The 24,527-nt window shown below is 40.3% G+C and overlaps 1 protein-coding gene across 1 annotated transcript in view; it reads right to left on the bottom strand.

The window, feature by feature from the left end:
- Positions 1–24,527, bottom strand: part of edil3a (EGF-like repeats and discoidin I-like domains 3a) — a 96,357-nt gene that overhangs the window by 46,449 nt on the left and 25,381 nt on the right. Inside the window, exons 2-3 of the mRNA XM_029510354.1 lie at positions 22,908–22,937; positions 13,230–13,358 (exon numbers count right to left, since the gene is read on the bottom strand). Of these exons, the coding sequence (XP_029366214.1) occupies positions 13,230–13,358; positions 22,908–22,937 (159 nt within the window). The remainder of the gene's footprint in view (positions 1–13,229; positions 13,359–22,907; positions 22,938–24,527) is intronic.

Raw genomic sequence — 24,527 nt, 5'->3', positions numbered from 1 at the left:
AGGACCTCTCTGTAGTCTGTGGCCTACATCCGTCCCTCAATTCTGATCAGTCTCAAGACATAACATAATGGTTCACTGCAGGGATGGTGGTGGCCTGGTGAGGAGTTCCACCTGGTGTTTGTCAGACTTAACGGTTGGAGTTCTGCCCATAGTGTTGCCCAATTTTTGTCTCATCACAGAGGAGAATCATTTTCCTCAAATGTGCTTTAAGTGTTGTTTGGGAAACTGTAATAAGCCTCAAAGTGACTTCTGTCCAGCCACTTTACTATAAAGAATAAAGCTCACTTGGGAGGGCTGCCCAGGTATATTAAGGGGAAAGTATATTCAGTATATTCAGTTTTAGCATTTCATTAGATTAAATGTTTTCATCTGTCCAATCTGCACCTGAATGAGTAGCCAAGCTCCCTTTGCTCTAATCGTCCTTGCTTATTTGCCCACCACTGTGAAAATACCAACATAAAATATCTCTAGTAGTAGTATTTGTGTTGTTGCTGTACTAGATACTGACCACATATCTGCCTATTTCATAATCACCCAGTCAGAGTCAGACTGGACATCGTATTTTATCAGTTTGTAATTAAACCCTAATCACAGGTATAAAGCAGTGAAGGGTCCTGTATTCCTTCTAGAGATAGAACAACTTCCTCGACAAAGGGAAATGTATTTTACAGAGCTTATGTATGGGAAGCTTTTTAATATCAGTTGGACTTGTGTTTATACTCAATAGCATCAGTGTAAGCTTAAATTGGCTTCAAACACCAACTTATATCATATAAATAATTGAAATAAACGCCTGCTAATAGCTTGTAATCCTCTCACACTTGTAAAGCCCCTAAATTTAATTAGGAGAATGAAAGGTAATGTCCCGGGAGGACTGCCCCTACATTTCACCCACTTCCCTCGTTAAATTACAGTCAGATGTTGAGTAAAAAGCCTTTTTCCCCTGCCAAGACACTGGAAGCCACACAATTGGAGGCTGGTCAAGACTCTTGCTTTCACGTGTCTCATCACGTTTCATCTCCACATCTGGTGTTCATTTAGTTGTCATGCATCATTTCTCACGGTGAGGGGAAGGTTCAATTTGTTTTACCCGCTTTCACATCGCAGACCTATACGGATGTCTGCTAAGGAGCTGAACCTCTTGACCCCTTTTGTCTAGGCCAAGGGCAGCGGTCAGGTCTCTAAAATCAGTGCTCGACAGGAATAAAGTGGACAACGTTTGTTTACACCTATCATATAATTAACCCCTTGAGCACTCGTACTTACTCGTACAAAACCATCCATTTATTCTCCCCTTGCAGCTAGAGCTTCCGTTGAGACACGGCGCTGGGGCTGCTGCTGTTAATTCAATGTGATTTATGTTGGTCCTGCAGATGCCAGATTAGACACTGTGGAAAAGATTACATTTATTTATGCATCTACTTGATTCATGAGTGGGTAAAATGAGAAAAAATAAATTTTGTGACTTACGGCACTCAGCTGTTCCTCTGGGTTGGGATAATATATACTGGCTAAGAAGTTTGGTGACAGAGCATAAAGCTAAAGCTCACGTGGTTCATTTGTGTTAGAATTCTCCCTCACCATCGCACACACCATACATCAACAGTTCTGAGCTCGTATATACTCGTACGTACTCGGCAGCATGTGATGGTTTCATTCAGTGACCTTCCAGACATGCCAAGGAGAAAAGTTGAGGGTTTTTCATGCTCAGACACAGTTTAAAATCAACACATCACTGCGTCTCCCCCTGCACATGCCATCTCCAGTCAATGGTAAGACTTTATTAATGCCATGAGACAATACGAACACATGTTCAGCTCATGATAGAGTCGCAGTTTTGTGAAGAACAGCTTGCATCATCTTGTCCTGCCCTCAGGTCTGTCAGTGATTTGCATGCTCATCAATCATGTAATGTAGTCCTTATGTGTGCTTATTTATTTCTTTTCCAAATATTCCATCCTCCCCCTCATTTTTGGCAGTTTAGATGTAACACAGAGCTCTCTTGACGGAGACTGGTATGAAAAGCAGCTATCTGGCTATAACTCAGTGGGAAGGACAGGACTTCTCTGCAGGTTGTCAGACCACAGCCCGGCTTTTCTTGCAATAAAAGTCGACGTGTGCTAGTTTTTTCTCCACCTGCATTTGATCACATACCTTAACTCATATCCACAGTACAGTAGGCGTGTGGAATAGATGACTGCTTCCCCATGAGAATTTATTCAGCATATTTCTATAATGATGCTGTACTTCAAGAAATGTTGGAATATCCTAAGAGTCCCATCTTTGTATATGGGCTTTCATACTTGGATGTTGTGTTTGGCAGCCCCTGGTGCAGTGAGATGTGTCTAGTCCGTACTACACAAGGCCAAGACAAGCCTTGTCTCACCAAGTGGAGTCAGAGATGGAAGATAGAACAAGGAAGTGCCTGTCTCCACTGTCAATCTATCATGTCAATCTGTCCTCGCCTTACCCATGCCACTGACTATCAGCACAAAAAGACAGGCTCCCTATTCCTATTCCCGATGAAGTCACAGAGAGTTGACAGAGAGATTTCAAATCACCTGATGTAGCCTTGACACACGCTTTCATGGTGATACATTTGAATCTCGGTCGTACGCATCTAGGCCTAGCCAGAGCATTGATTTTATTGATCTCCTTTACAGATCGTCTTAAATCTCATCTCATATGCGAGGTAGTTTTCACAGCAGTACATGCTGTATGTTTCATGGGATATGATGATGCATGGGGCAGTGAATGCAGGATTAAGAACAGTGTATTCCAAGGACAAGCTTTTTAAAGTAGGATTAGCCCACGGAGAGGTTATTCACAACTGCACTTCAAAAGCCCTTGAAAACATATCTTAGGATGCATTGCATAGAGGTTTGAATATCTGAGAAGCCAAACACTCATCATTTCGAAGACATGCAGACCAGGGGCTCTGCTGAAGCTGGGATGTGCAGCATGTGAAAAGCCCTGAGCTCGGAGGGAGAATGACACTTGGAGGAAAGCCCTAAGCGTCGTTTTAAGCTTACAGATGGAGCTTCTGCAGCAGGTGTGTGAGGGGAATACTGATCTAGTGTGGAACAGAGTCCGATCCACAAGGCTTTTACCATTACTAAGATACTTACTAGAAGGTATTAAATGGCTGGAAATACAGACAGAAAACCGAAGGAAGTTCTTCACATGTTTCAGAATGACGAGTGAGCCAAAGTGTAGGTTTTAAACCTGTTTTCCATTTTTAATGAACACTGTAACATTTGCTGATTGGAGCGGAACAAAAAGAACTTGATGAGAATGCCATTAGTTCTGTAGTTAAATCATTCTACAAAGGTTAAATAAAGATTTTGAACCAGTGATGGCATAATGAGATTACCAAAGTTATTACAATTCATGTTTACCAAATTTTGCAGCGAGTCCATCCAGTGCTGGAGAGATATTTCAATAAGAAGCCTACCATATGGTCAGTGAGGCAACTGGAAAGTGGAAATTAGTTCAAGTCTGCTGGAAAAGTCACTAAACATTGCTCCATGACCTACTGTAACAAACCAATTAGCAAAAACCCTGACATCCTTGTGTCATACTTGCTGTCTGCGTAGTGTCTACCTTTATGCTCTCACATACTAATATCGCTCAGTCCTAAAAACGTTCTTCCAATTTCAGTTTTCTGTTTTTAATGTCAGACAATGGAACAACTGTAAAATAATGACTGAAATGTGGCCCAGTCGCACAGCGTATTTACTTCAGAGCTCTTCTCCGGCTGCCAAAATCACCCGACACATGAATCCCAATGTATGGCTGCGTTGTGATTATGGTCATGTTTTGAAAATCACATCCACTAAAAGTAGATGGTCTTGCTAAAGGTCACATTTGAATGACTCAGGGAGTGTTTAATATTGATAGTGCTGCCAAATTAAGATGCCTCAGTGGTTTCAGCAGAGGGTGATTTCACACTGATTTTATTAATTCATTTCCTTGCTGACCCTCTCTATGAACTATCCTCTTCGGGTGGCTAACGAACACGAGATTCCATGAATGCTTAAAACGCTACCATCCTCATAACGGACATTTACCCATCCATATTGTTTCCTCCATGCTGAGTCATATTTACGATTGAATCAAAGCCAAAGTACCTGTAAAAGCTCGCTGCAGGTCATCGTTCAAAATCCCATGTTGAGATTTCTAAACTGCACATTCCTATGACTATAAATCTCTTTTTTCCCTCCATCGCCTGACCCTAACCCTAATCCTGAACTCAGGTGGGGTTAAAAAAAAAACCAAACAAAAAAAAAAAAACACTGAACTTAATTTGGCCACACACTGACCATCCTGAATTAATGCAGCTCTGTGTAGTCAAGCTGAACATTTATCAGTGCTTTGTTTTGCCTTGTAGTGGCAGCCAAAATCCCTGGGCAGGAATGATTAGAACTCTTCTCTGGCACCTGGGATTTGAAAATGCATCTCTATTTATATTTTGGCCATCTGCCAGGTCCATCCTTACTGCAGAGGCTAGGAGAGGACAGTGCAGCGCAGGTGACCGAGGGAGCCGTAGACAATTAAGCCCTGGCAAAAGCTCATTCCCAGCAAGTCTGAGATGGGAGGGATGAACCATGTGACTGGGAGGAACAAGGGAGGAAAAATAAAAAGAAAAAACCCTTCAGTGAACAAATATATAAATTATTATTTTTTGGCAGTTCTCATCTATTAAATTTTTTGATGTTTTGTTCCATAACATCCAAATTGCATATTTCCAATGCTTTTGATTTTTTTTGTCATTTTCTCTCTTAATCTCAACAAAGAAATTCAGGCACAAAAATCACAAACAAAACTCTCCCAAAGCCATTTTGCACATTCATATTCTTTCAAAAGGGATTTGAAAACAGTTTATGTGCAAGGCCCCACATAAAAGACTATGTTTTGACAACAAGAATGCGCTCAAGTCAGCCTTTTCATTATTTCGTATAGTTTCAATGTTAAAGGGATTCTGTGCCATTATTATTTATTAATTATAACAACAAGGTCGCAGAATGAAAAAAAAAGAAAAAAAAAAGAAACCCAAAAACCACCAAGACCAAAAAACAAAAACCTCTCATCTTTTATTTTGCCATCAAAGCACCACCTTGCCAAAGTAGAAAGGTCGCCTTACTCAAAGTATGCTTCTGCACCAGCTTTTGTTGGCAAGATTTGCAGAAATGGATGCTTACTGAGGCTACACGGAAAAGGTGACATACCTGTGATGGGCCGGAGCACTGACAGATGAGGGTGTGAGGATGTGCGTAAGGCTAACAAACAAGATCAGGGCCAAGCACAAATAGATCTTGGTGAATGCTGTCATTTTTTGTCTTCGATAAACTTGAAAAAATAAGGTCAGTTCTGATCTGACGAGTGAAAGGTTCCATCTTAAAGGCTAAATAACATATCTATGTCAGTGGTGCAGAAAAAGGTGGTTGGAAAAACCTTTCAGCTTGTTATCCAAAATGGCCTCTGACAAAAGGTGAGAGGGGTCAGTTCCTCCTGGGCTGGAGAAGGCCGCAGCTGGATACCAAAGAAAATCAGCTGATCTGGGATTGAAGTTCATCCACTGTGCAGACGCATAGTACACACAAGCACACACATAAACACACACTTAAAGCAAACAGAACTGTCAAGGTGAGAAGATACAGATTAAATATATTTTGCCATAAAAACTAAAGCTATAAGATTCAAACTGATATTTCCCCATAAATACATTTAAACTGGATTTATTCTCAATAAACATGACAAATCCTTATGGCAAACAAGCCCTGACCTAAGTTTAAACTGCATATAGATGTAAAATCTAGACCTGTTTTGAGATCCATATATCTGCATATTTTCTCTACTGCATTTTACACATTTTCAATTGAAAACCAATTCCTCCGCTGTGCACAGAGGAGGATCGTAGCCCAGTTTCTGAAACCTTATTTTCACACATCTGCATATTCTGTACCTATGGAGGCCCTCTGAGACATACGACAAGGAGACATGAACAGTGTTGTCCTTTTATAAAGTATTGTTAGAGAACTGGAACTTTCAAATGAGTGCCAGTGCCACTAGGCTCTAATGAAATGGGGAGAAGCAGATTGTACCCAAAAGATGCCAAAACAACAATTCATGCAGTCATTGCAGTTCATGCCAAATTAATTAATAATAAATGTGGATTATATTTGCTGCCAGCTTCACAAGAGGAATGAATCAAAGTGAAGAGTTGTGTGAATCTTCATCTTGGAATAGGTAGGTGGTCATCTTGTCTGGCACCACTGATTTATTGAGGTCCATCTGGGAAAAATCCAGAGATACCGTTTCTACTGGTGGAAACATCCCAGTATGTGTCTGCAGCTTCAATAAGCGACAAAATGGCAACGATGAATATCACATCCATGACACAATGCTCGGAAAGCCACCCACGAACAAATAAAATGAACTTTAACACCCCATCCAGAGGCATTCAGTCACCCATGTGGGCTTTCTATGAATAACATCCAGAATCTAGGTCAAAAATCAGGATTGGTGTTTGTACCATGTTACAGATTGTTAGTGAAACACATCGCACAAACCCTGGTAGTCATTTTGAGCCAAAAAGGAACCAAAAACCTGCAACAACAGACAGCAGTCGGCGTGGACAGGATCTTCCTCCGCTCCAGATTTGGCTGAAGGTTTCCTACAGAGTATTAAACTCTTACTCAGAGTAATTGCTGATGCCAAGTATTCCTGCACAACAATGTCAAGAATCATGCATCTGAGAAATAAATGATTGATGGCTACATTGTGCACAAAAACAACCAACTGCCACAACAGTTTTTACACAGAATCTGAAAAGTAGACAACCCTGAGGAAACGTTCAACTAAGCAAGCTAGGGTCAACAACAGGCTGACATTATTACACTCACATCATTGTACACCTGCTTTTTTGGAATCATTACAGTGAAGTGCCACATTAACACCACCAGAACCTCATATTCATTCCTGAATTCGATCTTTTCCTCCATCCAACACATATTGATGAAAACTGCAATGAGCACAAACAAGACAGCAGCTGAAACAGTTTCTGATACCATTGTCTATTTCTTCTCTTCTAGAAAAAACAAAACAGAAAAAACCAACAGTCATTTTAAGGCTGCATTGACTGACCGGATATCACTGAACCACCACATAAAGAGGATCTCTGCTGTTTCCAGTGATGTGCATTGCTTTGAAGGAAAAAAATACCAAGAGCTCAGAGAGCTGAAACTTGACTGCTGGCCCACAAGCATTTCCATCTTTCCATTCTGATCTTCAGTGAGTCCTGTGAGACAGAAAAGAAAAGTGTCTCTCCCTGAGATGTTGATCGTTGGCGTCTTGTCGGTTTGGCTGTGCGACTGTGGTGGCTTCTTTGGATGTTTGGTGGACTATGGACCCTTCCCCCAGGATCTTCTGCACTCATATCTTCCTGTAAATGCAGCTTTGTAGCCACAGAATGGGAGCCGTGGGTGGGCTGTGGGATTGCGAATGTAATGTTGAGAGGGTGTCTGGAAACGAGGGTATCCGCACAGCTCTACATCACAGTAATGGTGCTGGCGGGGCTGCCGGTGTTCACAGTAATTCTGAGCCCACTTCAGGGAGTGGGGAACAGTTTTAGATCTGTGATACAATGATGACCTTGGGAAACTCTAGCAGAAGTGAATCTATACTCACAAGGTAAACAGCCTTTTTTGTTTTGTTTTTTAGTTGGCTTTTGGCAAGGCTTTTTAGTTTTGTCTTTCGTTTTAGCAAGAGAGACAGAAAAGTTGAGATTTAAAGAGAGGGGAGGTGCGGCAAAACGTGAAATCATCGGCACAAATGTGCGTAATTCTGGCTACACTAAGAAAATTAACACATTTTCAAAGTTATTCGTGTTAATTTATGCACATAAAAATAAAGCTGGTGTGCAGATTAACATAGTTTCACTAAAACTTTCCCACCTCGTGTAATCCAGAAGCCGCGAACACAAGACAGATTTATCTACAAGAACAGACCTCAAGCAATATGACTAAAATGATGCCTCTTGTTCATTTGGAAAACAGGTTGACTTTCTGAGGACAAAGTATCCCTCCTGCTGGTTTACCATGGAAAAGTATTTCTTCAACAAACTTTTTCACTATCTTTTAGCTGTGGTTAAATCTATCTTAATCCGTTTAGCTAAGCCTGCCCCCAAAACGTTTAGTTTTTTTTTTTTCACTCAAAGTGAAAATACACCCTGAAACAAAATTCAGCTTTACTGCATAGATGATCTAAGACAGTTAGTGGCTTTCTTTACACGAACAACTTTATCCCCAGAGCTATGATAAAAAATAGTAACAGTGTTTTTTTGTTTGTTTGTTTGTTTTAAGCTTTGGCCTTAAAATGAATGAGAAGCTAATTTTGCAGACACAGCAGCGATGTACAAGATCATTTGTGGAGAAGTATTGGTCCATGTTCTTGTGCAGAATGGTTATCCTTCTGCAAAACAGAGTTTGGTGCAGAAAGAGGGAGCAAACAAACATTCATTTAACCCACAGGTTTGACATTTTTATTTACTGTCAGAGACGCAGCTCCAGGAGTGATAGCACCAACACTGCTGTGAGGGGAATCTTCAATATATCTCTGATATTGACCGATGCTAATATATATTATTCTAATAATTGCATTTCCTGTTTTATGTGCAATGCATCTTTACAAGCCCTGTATTGATTGTTAGATGACAACAATTCTGTCATTAATTAAAAGAATTTGACTGTCAGGTGAGATGCCTTTAAAAACACTGAAGGGTTACAAAAGGTGAACAAAGACTTTGTGTGTCATCACGAGGTGGGGTTACTTTAATAGTGCAGTCTCACAGCCAGAAGCCGACAACAACTGCCTCAGTCACCGTGAGAGGAAGCAGAAAACCACAAGCCCACCAACTTTTCTCGATCTAAGCTACTGTCCTCTCTTGGTGGCCTCCGTTGGAAGAGTGGAGGATATGCCAGCTACTGTAACACGTGCCTGCCTCCCTTCCGTTGTAACATTATAACATCCTGAAGATATGTCGCCACAAAGTCACCTCCTGTGATGTGCTGACAGCTTTGAGAAGGGCAAGTCATTTTTCACTTGAAGAGGAGCAGGTAACCACTCAGGGGTGTGCTAGTGCAGTGAAGTGGTGGGTGTTCATGGGGGCGGAAAGGGTGCTGGGAGGAACTGTCGGACCTCTACCTCTGCCTAGTGACTGACTAATAGAGTCTATTGTTGCAGTCCAATGTTTAGAGGTTAAAATGTCCTTCTGATGCTCATTCATGCTGCCTTGGACTGTGCCGTTACTGTTTGCGCTATCGTTTTGTTCTAAGGCGGTTAATTGAGCACAACAAAGATATGAATGTGGAAAATAAGTCATGTCTATTTCTTATGCTCACACTTCATAAAAATCTATGCGAGGCAGAGGAGTCAGGGGGTCTGATGAAACATGAGGTGGGGGAAAAAGAAGGAAGTGAGAAAAGAAGACGGAAATGCCACTGGATGCCTCCTTGCTGACTGGAAAATACACGAAACAGGTCACCAAAGCAGTCTTCCATGTGGTACAAAAGACTAAGCACAGACCAAGTCCTTAGAGAGTCACTTTCTTTCCCCTGAGTTGACGAAAGACAGCCAGTGATCCGCTCGAGGTGCACTGACTCACTAATGCACAGTAATGCCTCCTTGTGGCTTTGTACCAGGCCACAGCCATAAACACTGGTTGATTATCCTGCGGTATAACACTGTGGAGGCAGCAGGGCTAATGCAGCATGATAGCTGCTGTCAATAAGTGATCAAATACAGGGGCCGTGCTTTTAACACACACACACACACACACACACACACAAAAAGAGAGAAGAAAAAGAAAACCCCCCCATACATCCCACATTTAGCCCCAATCAATCCTGCCCTGCTGCTGCGTTTCAGAGAGAAAGGCAAAGACGTGTCTTGATCAAACAACAAGAGGGAATCTGGTCAAGGTACTTGAATGCCATGAAAGAAAGAGAAGAGACCCAGCTAGGAAAAAAAAACTAAAGAAAAAAAAACAAGAAAAAAACACCCCACTGATTATATAAGGGAAATAATTAGCTAATTCCTTCTTATAGGGATGGTATAAGTTTCTACACAAATAACCATCAGCCTGAGGTCACTGGTTCATTCAGCCTGGAAATAGTTTTTACTAACATAAATTTTCTCTTTGATTTGCAGTGAACTCCACATACAACATCACTGTGGGCGAGGATGTAGAGAGAAGAAGACGGAGATGGAGGTACAGATGCTCCTGATCAAACTTCATTTTTCAAAGAGGGCACGCATCTTCATCTCATCTGACAACTTTCAACCTCAACGCGAGGTGCGCCTGTTACACAAGGTTGTTTTTGTTGAGACATTACAGTAAAATCCAGCACAGAAAAATAAAATGCTCTGATGAAAATCCCCAGAGTTTATATTTCATTTGCCCTTGATGGGCTAAGAATGTGTGAGCTAAAAATGACGACTGAGGCAATCACTCCCAATCTTCACACTATGACAGTTCATTACAATGTTTGGCTGCTCGCCCAATAACGTGGCACTTGTTCACTTGTCACCACAGGGACATGACGCCACACTATTCAGAAGATGAATGACTTTGCTATAGTGAGGGCTTTCACAATAAAAGCAGTGACACCAATTTTAACCCTGGTTAGTCTTGTACAACAGTTCAAAACAGGGAATGAACTAAACTGCTCAACGAGTAAGAATTTAAAAATAAAAATCTACAATCAAAGGCACATTTTTAATGAAAAAGTTTGAAATACATCCTCAGATTTTCACATTGATGAGATCTTTGAGTAACCTTTGAGTTTCTGAAAACATACAGTGGCTGAGTGTATCAAATATATATCAAAATAGCAAACTTTGCTTGCTCTGACTGCATACTTCCATCACATTCAACTGTCATTGTCTGATGTCTGACCTTAACATGGAAAACACCGCAAGCTGAATCACTGTCTACTACACTTGGGGGGGGGGGATTAAAAAGTGAGTCAAAAGCATAAGTGCTTACAGTACCTTCCTATCAAAGCAGTCTAAAATAGCTTGTACTTATCCTTGCTGTCCATGTGCAGCATCATTCCTGGCTGTGCTTCATAAAACTGGTCTAACAAGCAGGATATGAAGTGCATGTATTTAGGATAACATTCAAAGGTGTGAAATTGGATTTGGCTCTGACAGAACACGGAGATGGTAAGAGCAGGAGTAAAAAGCCAGGGCTGGCCTACACATATTTATGTTACAACTGGATAGTACAGACTATACAAAGCTAAACACTAATCTGGGCCAAGGCCGATTTAAAACACTGGATTAAATATCAAGTAAACTGCAGGACCATCCTACAATCCAAGTCCACCCTGAAATCCATCTTAAAAAAAAAAAACAAAACACTGTCAAGTTTCTAAGTGGAGGGTTTGTTTTCTTAAGTATTTAGTTTAATATTTTATAATGAACAGCTAATACGCCAAGCAGAAGATGTACATTCTGTTGCAACAGCTGTGACCTTATTAAAACAAAGACTAGTGGGTGTATTGATGAATTTATAATATCGACAGATGCACTATTTAAAAGTTGTGTTGTAGTTTGAACTGTTACCAGCAGTGGAAAGACTTGCATCATTATCATTACCCCCATAAAAAAGGATGGGGGGTATTTATTACGATAATACAGATTGCTCTGCTGCCTTGTTTGTTGAATGTTACAACAGCATTTTCATTGTTAATATTATTATCATTTCTCAGTTTTATCCTGTTCAATGAGCTTGCTAGATTATTAATGGCTTCAGATTGGGCAGCATGGCAACATAGTTGTTAGTGCTGTTGCCCCACAACAAAAAGGTTGCCGTTTCGGTTCCAAGCCTGGGGTCTTTCTGTGTAGTTTGCATGTTCTCCCTGCACCCGCATGGGTTTCCTCCCACCGTCCAAAGACATGAATGTTTAGGTTAATTATCCTGCTGATAAATAACTTCTCCAAAATAAAAGCCCATGTCTTGTCTGTTTTTTATTTTCTATTTTTGTGTTCTTGTTTAACAGCAATGGTTTGTGATTATATATCCCTCTTTGTTCTTTGAAACAAAATAAAGATCCAGCTAAACACACAGTTTGACAACATGATGCATGAAATCCATTACTTTCAAGCACACCTGTGATGAAGGACAACGATGTAGTGTAGGCTAATGCGATGCCCAGTCAAGCACACATAAAGGCCTTGGTTTTTATACCAGACCACAAGATTTACTGTAGTACATGATGCCTTCCCAATCTGGGAAATTCAACTGGAAAACAACTGGAAAGGCTTAATGCTAAACTTCATAATTTAATTTCCACTTGTTCTATGACGTCCTTTCTATTTCAAATAAATTAAATAGTTTCACTTGTCTAAAATAACAGGACAGTTGTGGTGCAAGCAATATGATCCAACTATGCTTTGAAATATCTAATATTTGCGGTGAAACCCCCTCAGAACAATAACTTCTACAGTTTTCTATTTCACCTCAACGTTGTTGCTGTGAACAGTGATCAAATAAAACAGCTTAGCTGAGGAGTTTGAGAGAAAACATGGAAAAATCAATAAAGGTTTTTGTGAATTTAAGAAAAGCCATCTTCTATTTCCCACTTTGTTCATGTTTTTCTTTTTAAAACGCTGTCAAAGACATCAAAACTCAGCAGTAATAGCTCTAATTACATCATGGTTAGACACAGCTTCAATGGCATGCCCCTATTTTTACAATTGCTGCTGGTGGCGGCAACCGTACAACCTCATGTTTTGCAGGTTGCGGTTTCCAGCGATTACCCCTGTGCCAACTTTCACAGTGTTCAAAACTTGGGAGTTCAGAGAGTCAGTTTAAAGATAGAGCATAAATTGAACTGGGGTTGTGAAAGATGCTCATGGACTAACATGAAGCATTATCTCATACGCAGCAAAGACCTTCTGACACTAACCTTTATTAAGCGAATGCCCAGCAAAAGAGAGCAAGTTCAGCACTTCTTTTCTCCACCAAACCCAGTATCATTTTGCTGATTTTGTTCTTTTAACAGCAATTCACTTTATGTTGGCTTTCCCACATTTATTCCCCGCTCAAGGTCATTATTTGTGTTGTAAAACCTTTCAGATCTGACAGACGGATCATAATTCACAGAAATATATATATATTTTTATACGTAAAGGTGCATAGGTAAGGGAGAAGCACATCTTACTGTGTTGGCAGTGAACTCCGCTGAAGCCTGGTGGACATTTGCAGACGTAGCCGATGAAGGTGTCGCCCCTGTAGGTCTCACTGATCTCACATGTTCCTCTGTTGTGGCAGGGATTCGGATGGCAAGGGCCTGCGTGGAGATCAAGGGACACAGCGTTGACTAGTTAAGACTGTGAGACTGATAATGGTCTGCATCGCCTCCTTCCTCATTTGCCATGTACACAAGAACAAAGTGCACTCGGTAATACATTCAGTCTGGTTGGATATCGCCATGGCAACTGCAAGTAAAACATTCACAACCACTAACTCTGTGACTTGAGAAAGTAAACAAATCAAAAGTATATGCTGGCTGCCAATTGAAGAGATTTACAGTAAAAAAAAAAGAAAAAAGACTAAATTAAATGGGACCATTTGAAGCAGAGACTTTATGCAAGGAAAACAGTTTGGCAAGCAAAACTGACAGCGGAGAGGCTGAATTTCAGTGACTGCAGCTGGTCTCTGTAGTCTGGACCACAGCCTGAGGCACAATATAAGAATCACTGAATATGTCTCTCCCAGGAAAGCAACACTTCATTTTGATATATGATGATGATGAAAAACTGCTCATGCCAAAACAAATGTACTTATACCAAGAGTGGCAGAGAAAGGTGAGCTGCTGAACACTGAGTGGAACAACTGAAGCTGGTACAAAAGATTTCAAATGAAAGCAAACATGCTCAAATTAGCAGAAGCTGACCAGATATGAGGCCCGACATTTTAAGTCAGGTGACGGAGACACAGGTGTGAGGTATGTGTCCAACATGGATGTTTCCCTCGTTCCCATGGAGACTGCTGTGAAAGGCCTTTAAAAGTATTAAAACTTAGTTGCTGTAACATCAGTTTTTTAACCAACTCCGCCAGTTTGTCTATGGAGGATAGACAGATCTGTGAAGAATGAAGTCTTAATTATATCTTACATATCCCTGTCCCGACTGGGGCATCCAACGCCACAATGCTATTTGTTGTACACAGCGCTGCTTTTGATACTATAATTCCTCTGTACACTGGTCGACAAACTCAATAACCTGGTATTAACCACTTCACCTGTTTATGGATTAAAGAGTCCTTCACTAACACAAATGTCTGAATGAGCAAACACCACTTCCACCCTCATCCTGCATACAGGTACTCTGGAGGGCTCTGTGCTCAGCCCAGCACTCTTAATCCCCCTCCACCCCCCAGCCCTCCTCTAATTGTTCTGAAGTTACTGCTGACAACACCACTACAGGGACTCGTATTGGACAATGAGGCAGCAAACTACAGAGACAATGTCCAAGATCTGGTCAGTAGGTTTTCACACAGCAAATTGGTCCTGAACACCAAGAAAACCAATTAGAGTGACGCTCTCCACATAAATGCTGAGAAGGCAGAGTGTGCCAATGGCATACAGTTCCTGGGTATCACTTAATCCGGCAGGCCTGTCACCATTTTACTGTCTCATTCAAATGCATCACATTCCTCTCACTTTATCTTGTTTTCTACTGCTGCTTGTTTTCTCTTCTATTGCTCTGAGTGTTAATTACTGAACATCATTTTGCAGTTTTACCTGCAATGACAGACATCTTATACCTTATGATGCCAATAATGCCTTCCTACAAAAATATGATTTAGTGCAAAATGAAGACAATGGCAAGAGTTCCCATGAAATAAATGAAAAATGAAAAGTGGACACAGTTCATCAGTTTTTATGGGTCTACCTGCTTATTTCTGTCCTCTCCAGCCACCGTTTGGGAGGCCTTTTAAATTATATCAGAACATAAAATGCAGTAAAACAGCATCTTAACCCCAGTCCGCTGATGAAAATGTGTTTACAGTAATTTAAATGAGCCAGCAGCAGTGGCAGCAGAATGTAAAACACGTCAAAGCTGTTTAAAATCCAAGGCTCAATATTATGAAGATATGCCGCTGTTCCATTCATTACAAGACCACAACAGTTCCTGCACTCCATTTGGGGGTCAGCGCCGCTCACTACAGAAAAGGTCTTTTTGTATCAAACAGTAATTTGTAATGGGATTCATTCTCACAGCCACAAAGCACATGAGCTCTTGGTGAGCCTGAACCCCCACATCCATCATTACCATTGTTTGTGCTTCAATTTTTGGGTGTAGCAAACACCAGGAGATGCTAATGAATTCATACTTTGGAGGAACAAAACACAGTGAAACCAAAACAAAAAAAGAGGAAAACAAAATAAAGTTATTCTTGGAATGATTAACAATGAAGCTGGGGAAATGTTTTACCTCTATCAAGAGTGCCCGTTTTCTTTCAATTTTTTCCGGTTTAGGCTCACATTGTTATTTCCTTGGGACCAACAAGGGCCAACATAATTATCACCAAATGAAGCCATTCATTACTTCACTGACAGTGTCCACGACGTGGCGATCTACTACTGCCAAGGAAAATATTGGTCAGACTAACCTGCAGAGGCTTTGACCCCTGCTTAGTGGTTTCCTATCTCAAGGTTTTGCAAATAACCATCTCATCTTTTAAATATCGAGTTGTACAGTTGCACCAAGGCTGTCAAAAGTTTGTGGTCTAAGATTGGGTGAACAACTTTAGAAGTCCAACTTTGGCTATTAATAAGAATGTGGCAAATCCTCAGAAATGTGTTTAAACATTAAAAACCCAATGAGAACAGTAGATCTGGTGTTTTATGTGCTATAAGAGCCTTTTTTTAAATCTCCCATCTCTTGATGCAATTTCTATTCTTGTGTCTTTATGGTAATATCTTACTAGTGACAGGTGGACTGTTCCTTGACAACTCCCTTATTTCATTTTAAGTGATGCGCAACACGAAGTCTCAAGGGTGAGACTATCATGGCCTCTTAAGTCAATCTGACAAATGAACAGCCATAAACACAAAATCTGCCAATGTCAAGAAAACAGGTGCGGCATTGAATTGTGTTCTAAATCATCCCAGCCCAAAACATGCATGTGTGCAAAATGAACGCAATAAAGAAAAGAAATAAACACCACCAGCAAGCTTATTATTGTTCTTATTGGAATTGGGAGGCCTCTGGATATGAATTACAAATGAGGTAATCCTATGGAAGCCATGCCATTTCGAAGCCAGGTCCTGTATCAGTAATAATGAGAACGGTGGCTAATCGGTCGAACAGATGAACGAATAATAGCTTTCACTGAGGTACCGCTCTCTGAAGGGAGAGGAGGGATGAGATTTCAGGGCTGTTTTGATGTGACGATCCATAGTCGCAGCAAAGCATACTGACAGCCTTCCTAATAGGGAGTGCATAAAGTGGAAAGAAAAAAAAGAAAGCAAGTAGGGGAGGAGGCCCAGGAAGAGAGTGTGTGCCAGAGTAATCATGGCATGATTATGAAATTTTGTTCTTTAAGATATAAAAGGCTCAAAAAAAAGAAAAACGCTACAAAGAAGTATTTTCAAATTATTGATTTTCTGATGGTGTGATTTATGAAGCCGGATGACCATCCTGAAGCCAGCTTACTTCAAGATGAGGCGCTCCACATTATACCGTGTGTTTGGAAAGAAATCGAAAGCTGACCCGCCACAGTGATGCTGTGAGCGAGGCTAAGATCCCACAGCACACACAGCACATCAGTCACTCCCAATTTTATATTTAAACATTTATTCCACAGAGAGAATGCAAATTAGCCTTGCCAATAGGAATACATTACATCCATGATCACGTCATGACAGTGCGTTGAATGTTTTCTTGCTTGTAGTTGCCATTTTGCTCGGTAAAGTGTTTAAAGTGTACTAAATAAATCGGCTGAGTCATCACTGCACCAACTGAGCATTTTTTTGAACGTGAATACTCAAATGAGGACATAGAGGAGGTTGCAGTGAATGATGGGCAAGAGCACATTTTAGAGCAAATAGACATAAAAAAGAAATCAAGCAAGTTTTTTTTTTTTTTTTTTTTAAGAAAAGGCCAGGAAATGGGCATTGCCTGGTGTGTCATCTGGGAAGATCTCATCAGTCTGTCAGTGGACGCTCATTTCACCCAGCGTGCGAGTTGTGCGATGCGTGTCTGGAGGAAACATTGGCAGCTTTCTTGTGTGAATGTCAGCTGCTGCTCTGCTGTACAAGCCAACCCTCGCGCTGTGATTGATGTGAGCTTGTGTTGTGTCCGGCATGAGCTCTGTGATTTCGTTTCTGGCAGCAAAGAGAGGCTAATCAATCAGCTATGAAAACCTGACTGATGGTTAAACACAGGAAAGCATCCTTTGTTTCCTTTTACATCAATCGCAACGGCCTGACACTTTCAGGGTTAACGCAAAATACACTGCGCACATGCTGCATCTTAGCTGACAGCTGTCACAGGCAATTGCTCAACCCAAATGTACAAGCAATACTAATTTCATTATGGAGGAGGATAATGTACTGTGTTGTGTATCTTAAACACAGCGAAGTCCTTATAAATGACATTGCTTAAAAGACGATGCATCACTGAAGTTGAGAAGCTTGAGGTTTTAAGACTCACTTGACTTTGCAAGACAGATATAATTAAGAACTGAGCCTGTTGTTCCGTTACAGAAACTGAGAAAAACTATTTCCTATGAAAATTCCACCAATATTTTACAGGTATTTCACTAAAAACTCAATATAGAGGGTCTTTTTACAGATACTCTAGTGTCCACTTAGGTTTAATGTGATTGTGTGGGGTCATGAGGAGGTCAGAAAAAACAATATTGACTGTTCCTTGACTGAGATTTCTGCTGATCCCAGTCAAGTGGGTCATGCTGTGTGGCAAGCTAATCATTTACTTTGCAGCAGCAGCTGAGGAAGCATCTTTAATCTAATACCCGTACTAACCACAAACAAGCATTTGATCTCACATTGAAGACGGCAGTAAGGATATTAACCTCGATAAAAATAAGCCTTTATTTCAAGGAGAATCAACGGAAATGAACAACCCTGAAAAGGAAAGCTGCTCTGGATTTCAGTACAAATGACTCCATCAACTACAGCACTGAGTTAGCAGTTACAAACAGGTCCTTGGCAGGTTAAGGGCGGGTAAACTAAAACTGAAAAAGGAGGAAATAATAGCAAAAATAAACATCTCGCACAAGAATGTGAAATTTACAATGATGCTGCCCAACTCTGAATGTGCACCCAGCTACATCAGAGCAGAATCTGACATGGCCTAATTGTGTCAAATCTATTTTAACCCAGCTTCTTTCTCTGTGATGGCTTCGCTGGATCACAAGCTCATGGTCACTGCACCCATCCTTCACCTCAACTGATGAAACCTGGCACTCTACCACCAGAATGACATCAGTGCTCTCAGCGTGAAGTAGCCGTAGCTTCCTGCTCTCAATGAGTCCTTGGGCTCCTACCCTCCTGTGCCCTTCCCACCCCTGCCTCTTCAGCACCTCAGCATTTGACAGCGTTGGACAAATGCACTCAGAGTTCAAAGTAGCACGAATCATGCAGAAACAAAATGGTTTGGAATATGTCAAATAAATATCTGAAGGGAGAGGTCACACCGAAAATCAGCATCATTCCAGGAAGATCCAGAGGAAGGAAGAAATTGAGGTTGTCTTGTCAGAATCTAAATGCCATGAAAATGTCAAAGCATGTCCCTGCCTCCTAAAGGTCTTGCCTAAAAGGACAATCTCCTGATTGTGACGGTTGAGTCAAATTGAAGGAAGAAATCAGCTATAGTGCATTAAGATTTCACATAATCTGACCGAGGTTCTTTCATAGCAGGTCAATCCAGAATTATCTGAAAATTCTTGCTTCTCTGAGTTTGAAACCTGCTACTTTACCACTCAACCTTGAAGCTGAGTGGTGCATGCTTTTCTCTCTTCAGGGCATTTGCCGTAGTTTGAGTGCTAATGCTCTGACACCTGGCTGAAATTTTTTTCAGTATATTCAGTTTATCTATACTTTGTCAACCTTTCCGACTTCGTAATAAATTGGACACAGGGCATTTGTACATGTGCAGCCACTGGAAAGATGCAGTCTGTGGATGGTATGTGGAAGACAGCCACACACACCCTATACCCAGAATACTTTGCTTTATTGATAAAAGAAGCCATGTGCATCTGACAGACTGATGTTAGGCCAGACATTTGATAAACAGACTGTTCAGCCTGTGGAAAACATTTTGTGCTGAAAAAAAAAAAGAAAAGAAAAAGAAAAAGGAATGCACACAACAAAGTAACCCTCAAATGTATCCAACTGGCAGCAGACATAAATGAAACAGTTGAGATGTTTATTCCCTTTTTCATTCAGTGTAAACTTGAAATGTGCCTTGCTGATAGAAATTAAGTCGAAAGTTAGAATATGTGATTTGTGCATGAGGCATAAACTACATGGCACTGGGATGCGCAATAACAATATATATAAATACACAAAGCTTGTAAAAATCTTTAAAATATGAAGACACAATTCCTGTTCGGATGATTATGTGTGCATATGATGGCATAGCTGCTGTAGCAATCTCCATCTCTTTATTTATAATTTGAACGGCTGTTGAAGAGGAGCATACTTCTTCAAGCGTTTAAGTAACAGAGTCTCTTAAGACATAATGAAGAACCAGTTCCCATTGAAATCAGCTCTTCTAATGACAATACAAGAGGGGGGAAGATTTAAATATACTTTTACTGCGCAGATTTTTTTGTGACTAATCAAACACATATATATATATATATATATAAATGTTAATGTCATACATTGAAGATTAAACATAATAATTCATGGAAGAAAATCAAAGGCGTGGTGATATGCAACATCAATATTACTGAGTCACACTACACCAGAGAACAACCAGCTCACAGCTTCTGATTATTTGGAAAGAAATTATACACTAAGCCCGAAGTTGCTGTCACAGTTTTTGCAATCAAGAATTTTCTGGGTTTTTTTTTTTTTTTCTTAAATAAATAAACTTCCTTATTCCTAAGGAATTAATGTCACCTTAAAATGTAGCCAATTTTAATTTTCCACTGAGGCAGCAGGCAAAATTAAATTAACACTCGAGGTGAGCGCACCTCAAATTTATTCTCTCTGGACCTCATAGTTTCAATTTTAATGGCAGTTTCAGATTCGCTGAAGATATTTGGCCAATGTTCAACCATTGCACATCAATATAATCAAATCAAGATGGATACACACAGGAGCTGAAGAAATACAGGTCAATTGAACTAAGAATATCCCCCACCCTTTAAATGAGAAGACAAAGAGGGTGAATATGGATATTAAAGATATGCTTGCTTTGAAACAGCGGCTGATATGCTAAATTCTTTAAACCTGTCATGAGTAATTTGGACTTCCATGTCATCCTGTCCTATTTTCTCTTCAAGTCCAGTTTCAGGTCAGTGGTCACAAGTCACAGTGAATTCAGGTCACTTCCAGATCTAATTATTATTTCTTGTTCTGCCTCATTTTCTTTTTCATCTGAAATATGTTAAGTGTGTAGAAATAAAATTGTGCATTATAAAATAACTGTCGATTAGCAGCATTGGGCTAGTGATTGAATTATTTTTGTAAAGATGATGTAATGTATTAAATATGAATAAATCTGTTGTCACATGTATTGCCTTTTGTCTGACATTTACCAACTAGTTTTGAAGCGTGAAGAAAAAAAATCCATCTGCTTATTAAGCATTTTCAATTATTCTGCTTAAATAAACTTTCCTGCTCACTTCCAGTTTAATTGAAAAAAATCCAAATTGAGAAAGTCCTTTAAATGTATTTTTCCCACAGCAATGAACACTCGATGATCCATTTCCTACCAACACATTACATATTAATTGATATTAAGGAAGAACTGAATTAGTCAGATCCTTTGACATCTGAACTTCATCTCCATTGTTTCCCTTTGATGTTTGTATACCCTGACTCACATCTCCTGGTAATAAATTTAGCCTACTGATTTGCAGACACAGAATTGCCCCAATTTGGCTGTTTGTGGTCAGACAGAAGCTTCTCCTCAATGAAAGTTTGCACAAAAAAAAAAAGCAGATATGATGTGTGGAGGCATTGACCTGGAAGTTTCTCTGATCTCCTCACAGGACTGTGGCGCCTCACCTCCAAGGATTGATCAGTTTAGCCAGGCAGCCAGCTAAAGTCTTTCTTCTTTTTTTTTGTCTGGATTTGTCCTCATAGCTTGCTTTTGTTAGAGAACTATTGACGTTGCTGTACATGGGAACCTTTTTACAGGCTTCCAGTCTTTTCCACGCCTCGACACAATCCAGGCTCGACTCTTCGGGCATTTGTTGGCTTGGTTTTTGCTCAGCTGTGAGACATTATGCAGATATGTGTGTGTTTTTCTCATCATGTCCAAGCATTTATGCAGTCAAGATGTAGAAAGATCTTGAAGGCTGACAAGAAGGCAGGGGAGGCACATCAGATAAATCTCAAATGTCAAAGAATCTGAGCACTTGCATCTGTGTGATTTCTTCATTCTTTAAATTTAAAAAGTGCTGAAAATATATGACTGTTGCTTTTTTTCTGTCATTATTGGTTATTAATGAATTTGCTTGAATTTTGCATAAGGCTGCAAAAAACAAAATGAACTGAAGATCTGCAAACGCTTTCTGATGGAACTTTATGTTCGATGGATTAAAGGCTGAGATTATACAGCATTTAGCATCACAACAACAAACTGCTTTGATTTCTGTGGGTATTATGTCTTGTTTAAATAAATCATTCTTGTTTTAAACCATTTGATCTCAAATAATCCAGCAGAGATTAATATTAATGAAAGATACAGAGAAACAAACAAATAGATACTGAGGATGCATTTGGAACTGGAAGTTTGTATTCAGATGTGGTACTTCCCAAGGATGGGAAGTGACATTTTAATTACATCTATGATGAAGATAAATCAGGTTCTTGTTTACTGTTGTCCTCTGTGGTCCTGCTTTTGTAATAAAACTCTCGTTACATTAGTTCTCTCAATAATGAGACACAGGACTCCTGAATACCAAATATGGTCTCTATTAATATGACTTTATAAAAGTAAAGTTCTTTACATCCCATCATATGCTGGTACATACTAAGAGCAACAAATTGTGCACTCAATGTAGCCCCCAGGGACTGGAGATGTAGTACATTCAGATTGATATTAATGGCGCACATTAAAGGATAGAGTGCATTGTACTCTGGATAAAGTGCAATATAGTTTAGAGCTATAGAAATTGCTGTAGAAATCGCTGGTTAATGCTACTCTTAAGTTAATGGTCTTCTGAAGTCAACATGAACACTACTGATTATTTTCGAATGCAGGCGCGGAAATGACACCTTATAGTCAGGTATGTAGGAAGGTTCATGATAAAGAGCCATCAGTCAAAAGCAACCATTTGGACTGAATTGAACTGCAAAGTTCTGAAAACAATCTAGAAACTCTGCCCCAGACAAAGGCTGGACATTTCTCTTGAGTCATGCTAGTAACGGTGGTTCAAATCGGGCTGCTTCATGAATTGAACTACCAAATGACATAATCATAAGAGCTGCTGACCAGGCATGATCACTGAATCGATGTGGGAATTGGAGTCTGTTGTACTGAAGAACGGAAGGAACTTGGTGAAGATTTAGAATTTGAAGTGGCTCTCTCTCTATCGCTGCCTCTCCCTCTCAGACACACATACACACACACACAAAGACGTACACAAATGAAGGGAAATCATGTTACCAAGCATAAAAATTTCCCACCTGCTGAAGTTGGTTCCTCACCATCTGCTGCTGTTGAGACACAGATCAGGAGAGAGGAGGAGGAGGGGAAGAGAGAGAAAAAAAATTACATTAGCTTTATCACAACAACACAAATTCAGTGCTGCAGCTGCATGTAACACTGCTGATTACACTTTATTATTAGTTGCGTTGCGCACTACCATATGTGCAGTAATATTTGACATGTAATTCATCGGAGCGTTAAGAATATAAGGCGACCTTAAAGGTGCAACATCCTGTTGACAGAATTATGCCACACTTCTGTCATGAAAAAAGGCTGGCACTGTGTCACCCCAACCCCCCCACCCCCCAATTAAACAGCGCTGCTATACTACGTCCTGGTCGGTGGCCTTTTACTAATATGTGTTCATCATTCTGGACCAGTGTTGCATTAGCCCCCGTGGCACAGAGACTTGCATACTGCATCTTTGGCTGCCGAGCCCCGCAACAGCTCCCACAGCTGAGACTTGGCCTGTCTACTTTCATTATGAAACCCCTCTATCTCCATCATCACTCGCAAAATTGGTTTCAAAAAATATGCCTGGAAGCTGGACAAAGTTTTTGAGGCACAAGACCAAGGGCAACAAATTCATGATACCAAACAAACTTGGCTTTATTTTTATTTTTTATTTTTTTGGGATGAATTACAGCACAAAGCAGTTCTCTTGGAATGGGCTTGTGGATGGATGGATGGATGGTTGGTTGGTTGAATTCATGGATGAATTAGTGGTTGGATAGATGAATGGATGAATGGACGGATGGATGGATGGATAGAAGAATGGACGGATGGATAGATGAAGCGTGAACATATCAGGATTTTCTGCTTCCCATTAAATATGTGTAATTTCTCAACATCTTATGGGGCTGCCCACCACTGGGCATGCCTGCCTAATTTAAGTATGACTCAATGTCATGTTCATGCCTCCATCGCCGCCACTGAATACTAATTAAACATAAGCCTATAAAGAGGGCTGAAGCAACGTAGATCATGAGGCAGACAGTCAGACAGTTATGGATGTGGGCCTTTCATGCAGCTGTAAATGTCTGAGAAAACTAACCAAGACAGTTGCAACCCAGAGAAGCACAAGTAAAATTTTTCTCCTCTTCAAAAGCCGAACATCACTGCTCTGTCAGCTCTTGCATTCCCCCTGTGGTGTTTTTTTTTTTTTTTGGTGTGAAAATAAAATGGCTCTACAAAGTGTTCTCAGAGGGTTTCAAAAGCTTTTATATGGGTAATCTAATATAAGGCAGGCTCTTCTTGCTGGGGGTAAGGGAGTGGGTTGGATTTGCTATTTGGTGTACCACTAAATTTCTGGCAACATGAGCCAAGATGGTGAGCTCGACAAATCTACACAAACACAAATCTTCTCTTTTTTTTTCAGGAGTCCCAACCTGAAGGAGAAAATTACTCACTCTGACACCACTGGGATAAACAGATGTTAAAAAAGTGAAATTCAGCGTTTGACACTATTTTTACAATGACAGACAGCTCTAATTGAAGTCACAAGGAGCCAAAGCCAAAGCACTTATACAACCTCTCATCTGTTTGGCAGCAGAAGCTCCCCTTTGTGTTTTCCCATGCACACTGCTAATGTAATCCCA

This window comes from Echeneis naucrates, chromosome 9 (assembly GCF_900963305.1).
Source record: "Echeneis naucrates chromosome 9, fEcheNa1.1, whole genome shotgun sequence".
In the NCBI taxonomy this organism is placed as follows: Eukaryota; Metazoa; Chordata; class Actinopteri; order Carangiformes; family Echeneidae; genus Echeneis; species Echeneis naucrates.
The sequence above is the reverse complement of the archived record's forward strand: the minus strand, read 5'-3'. Positions and strand labels throughout refer to the sequence as shown.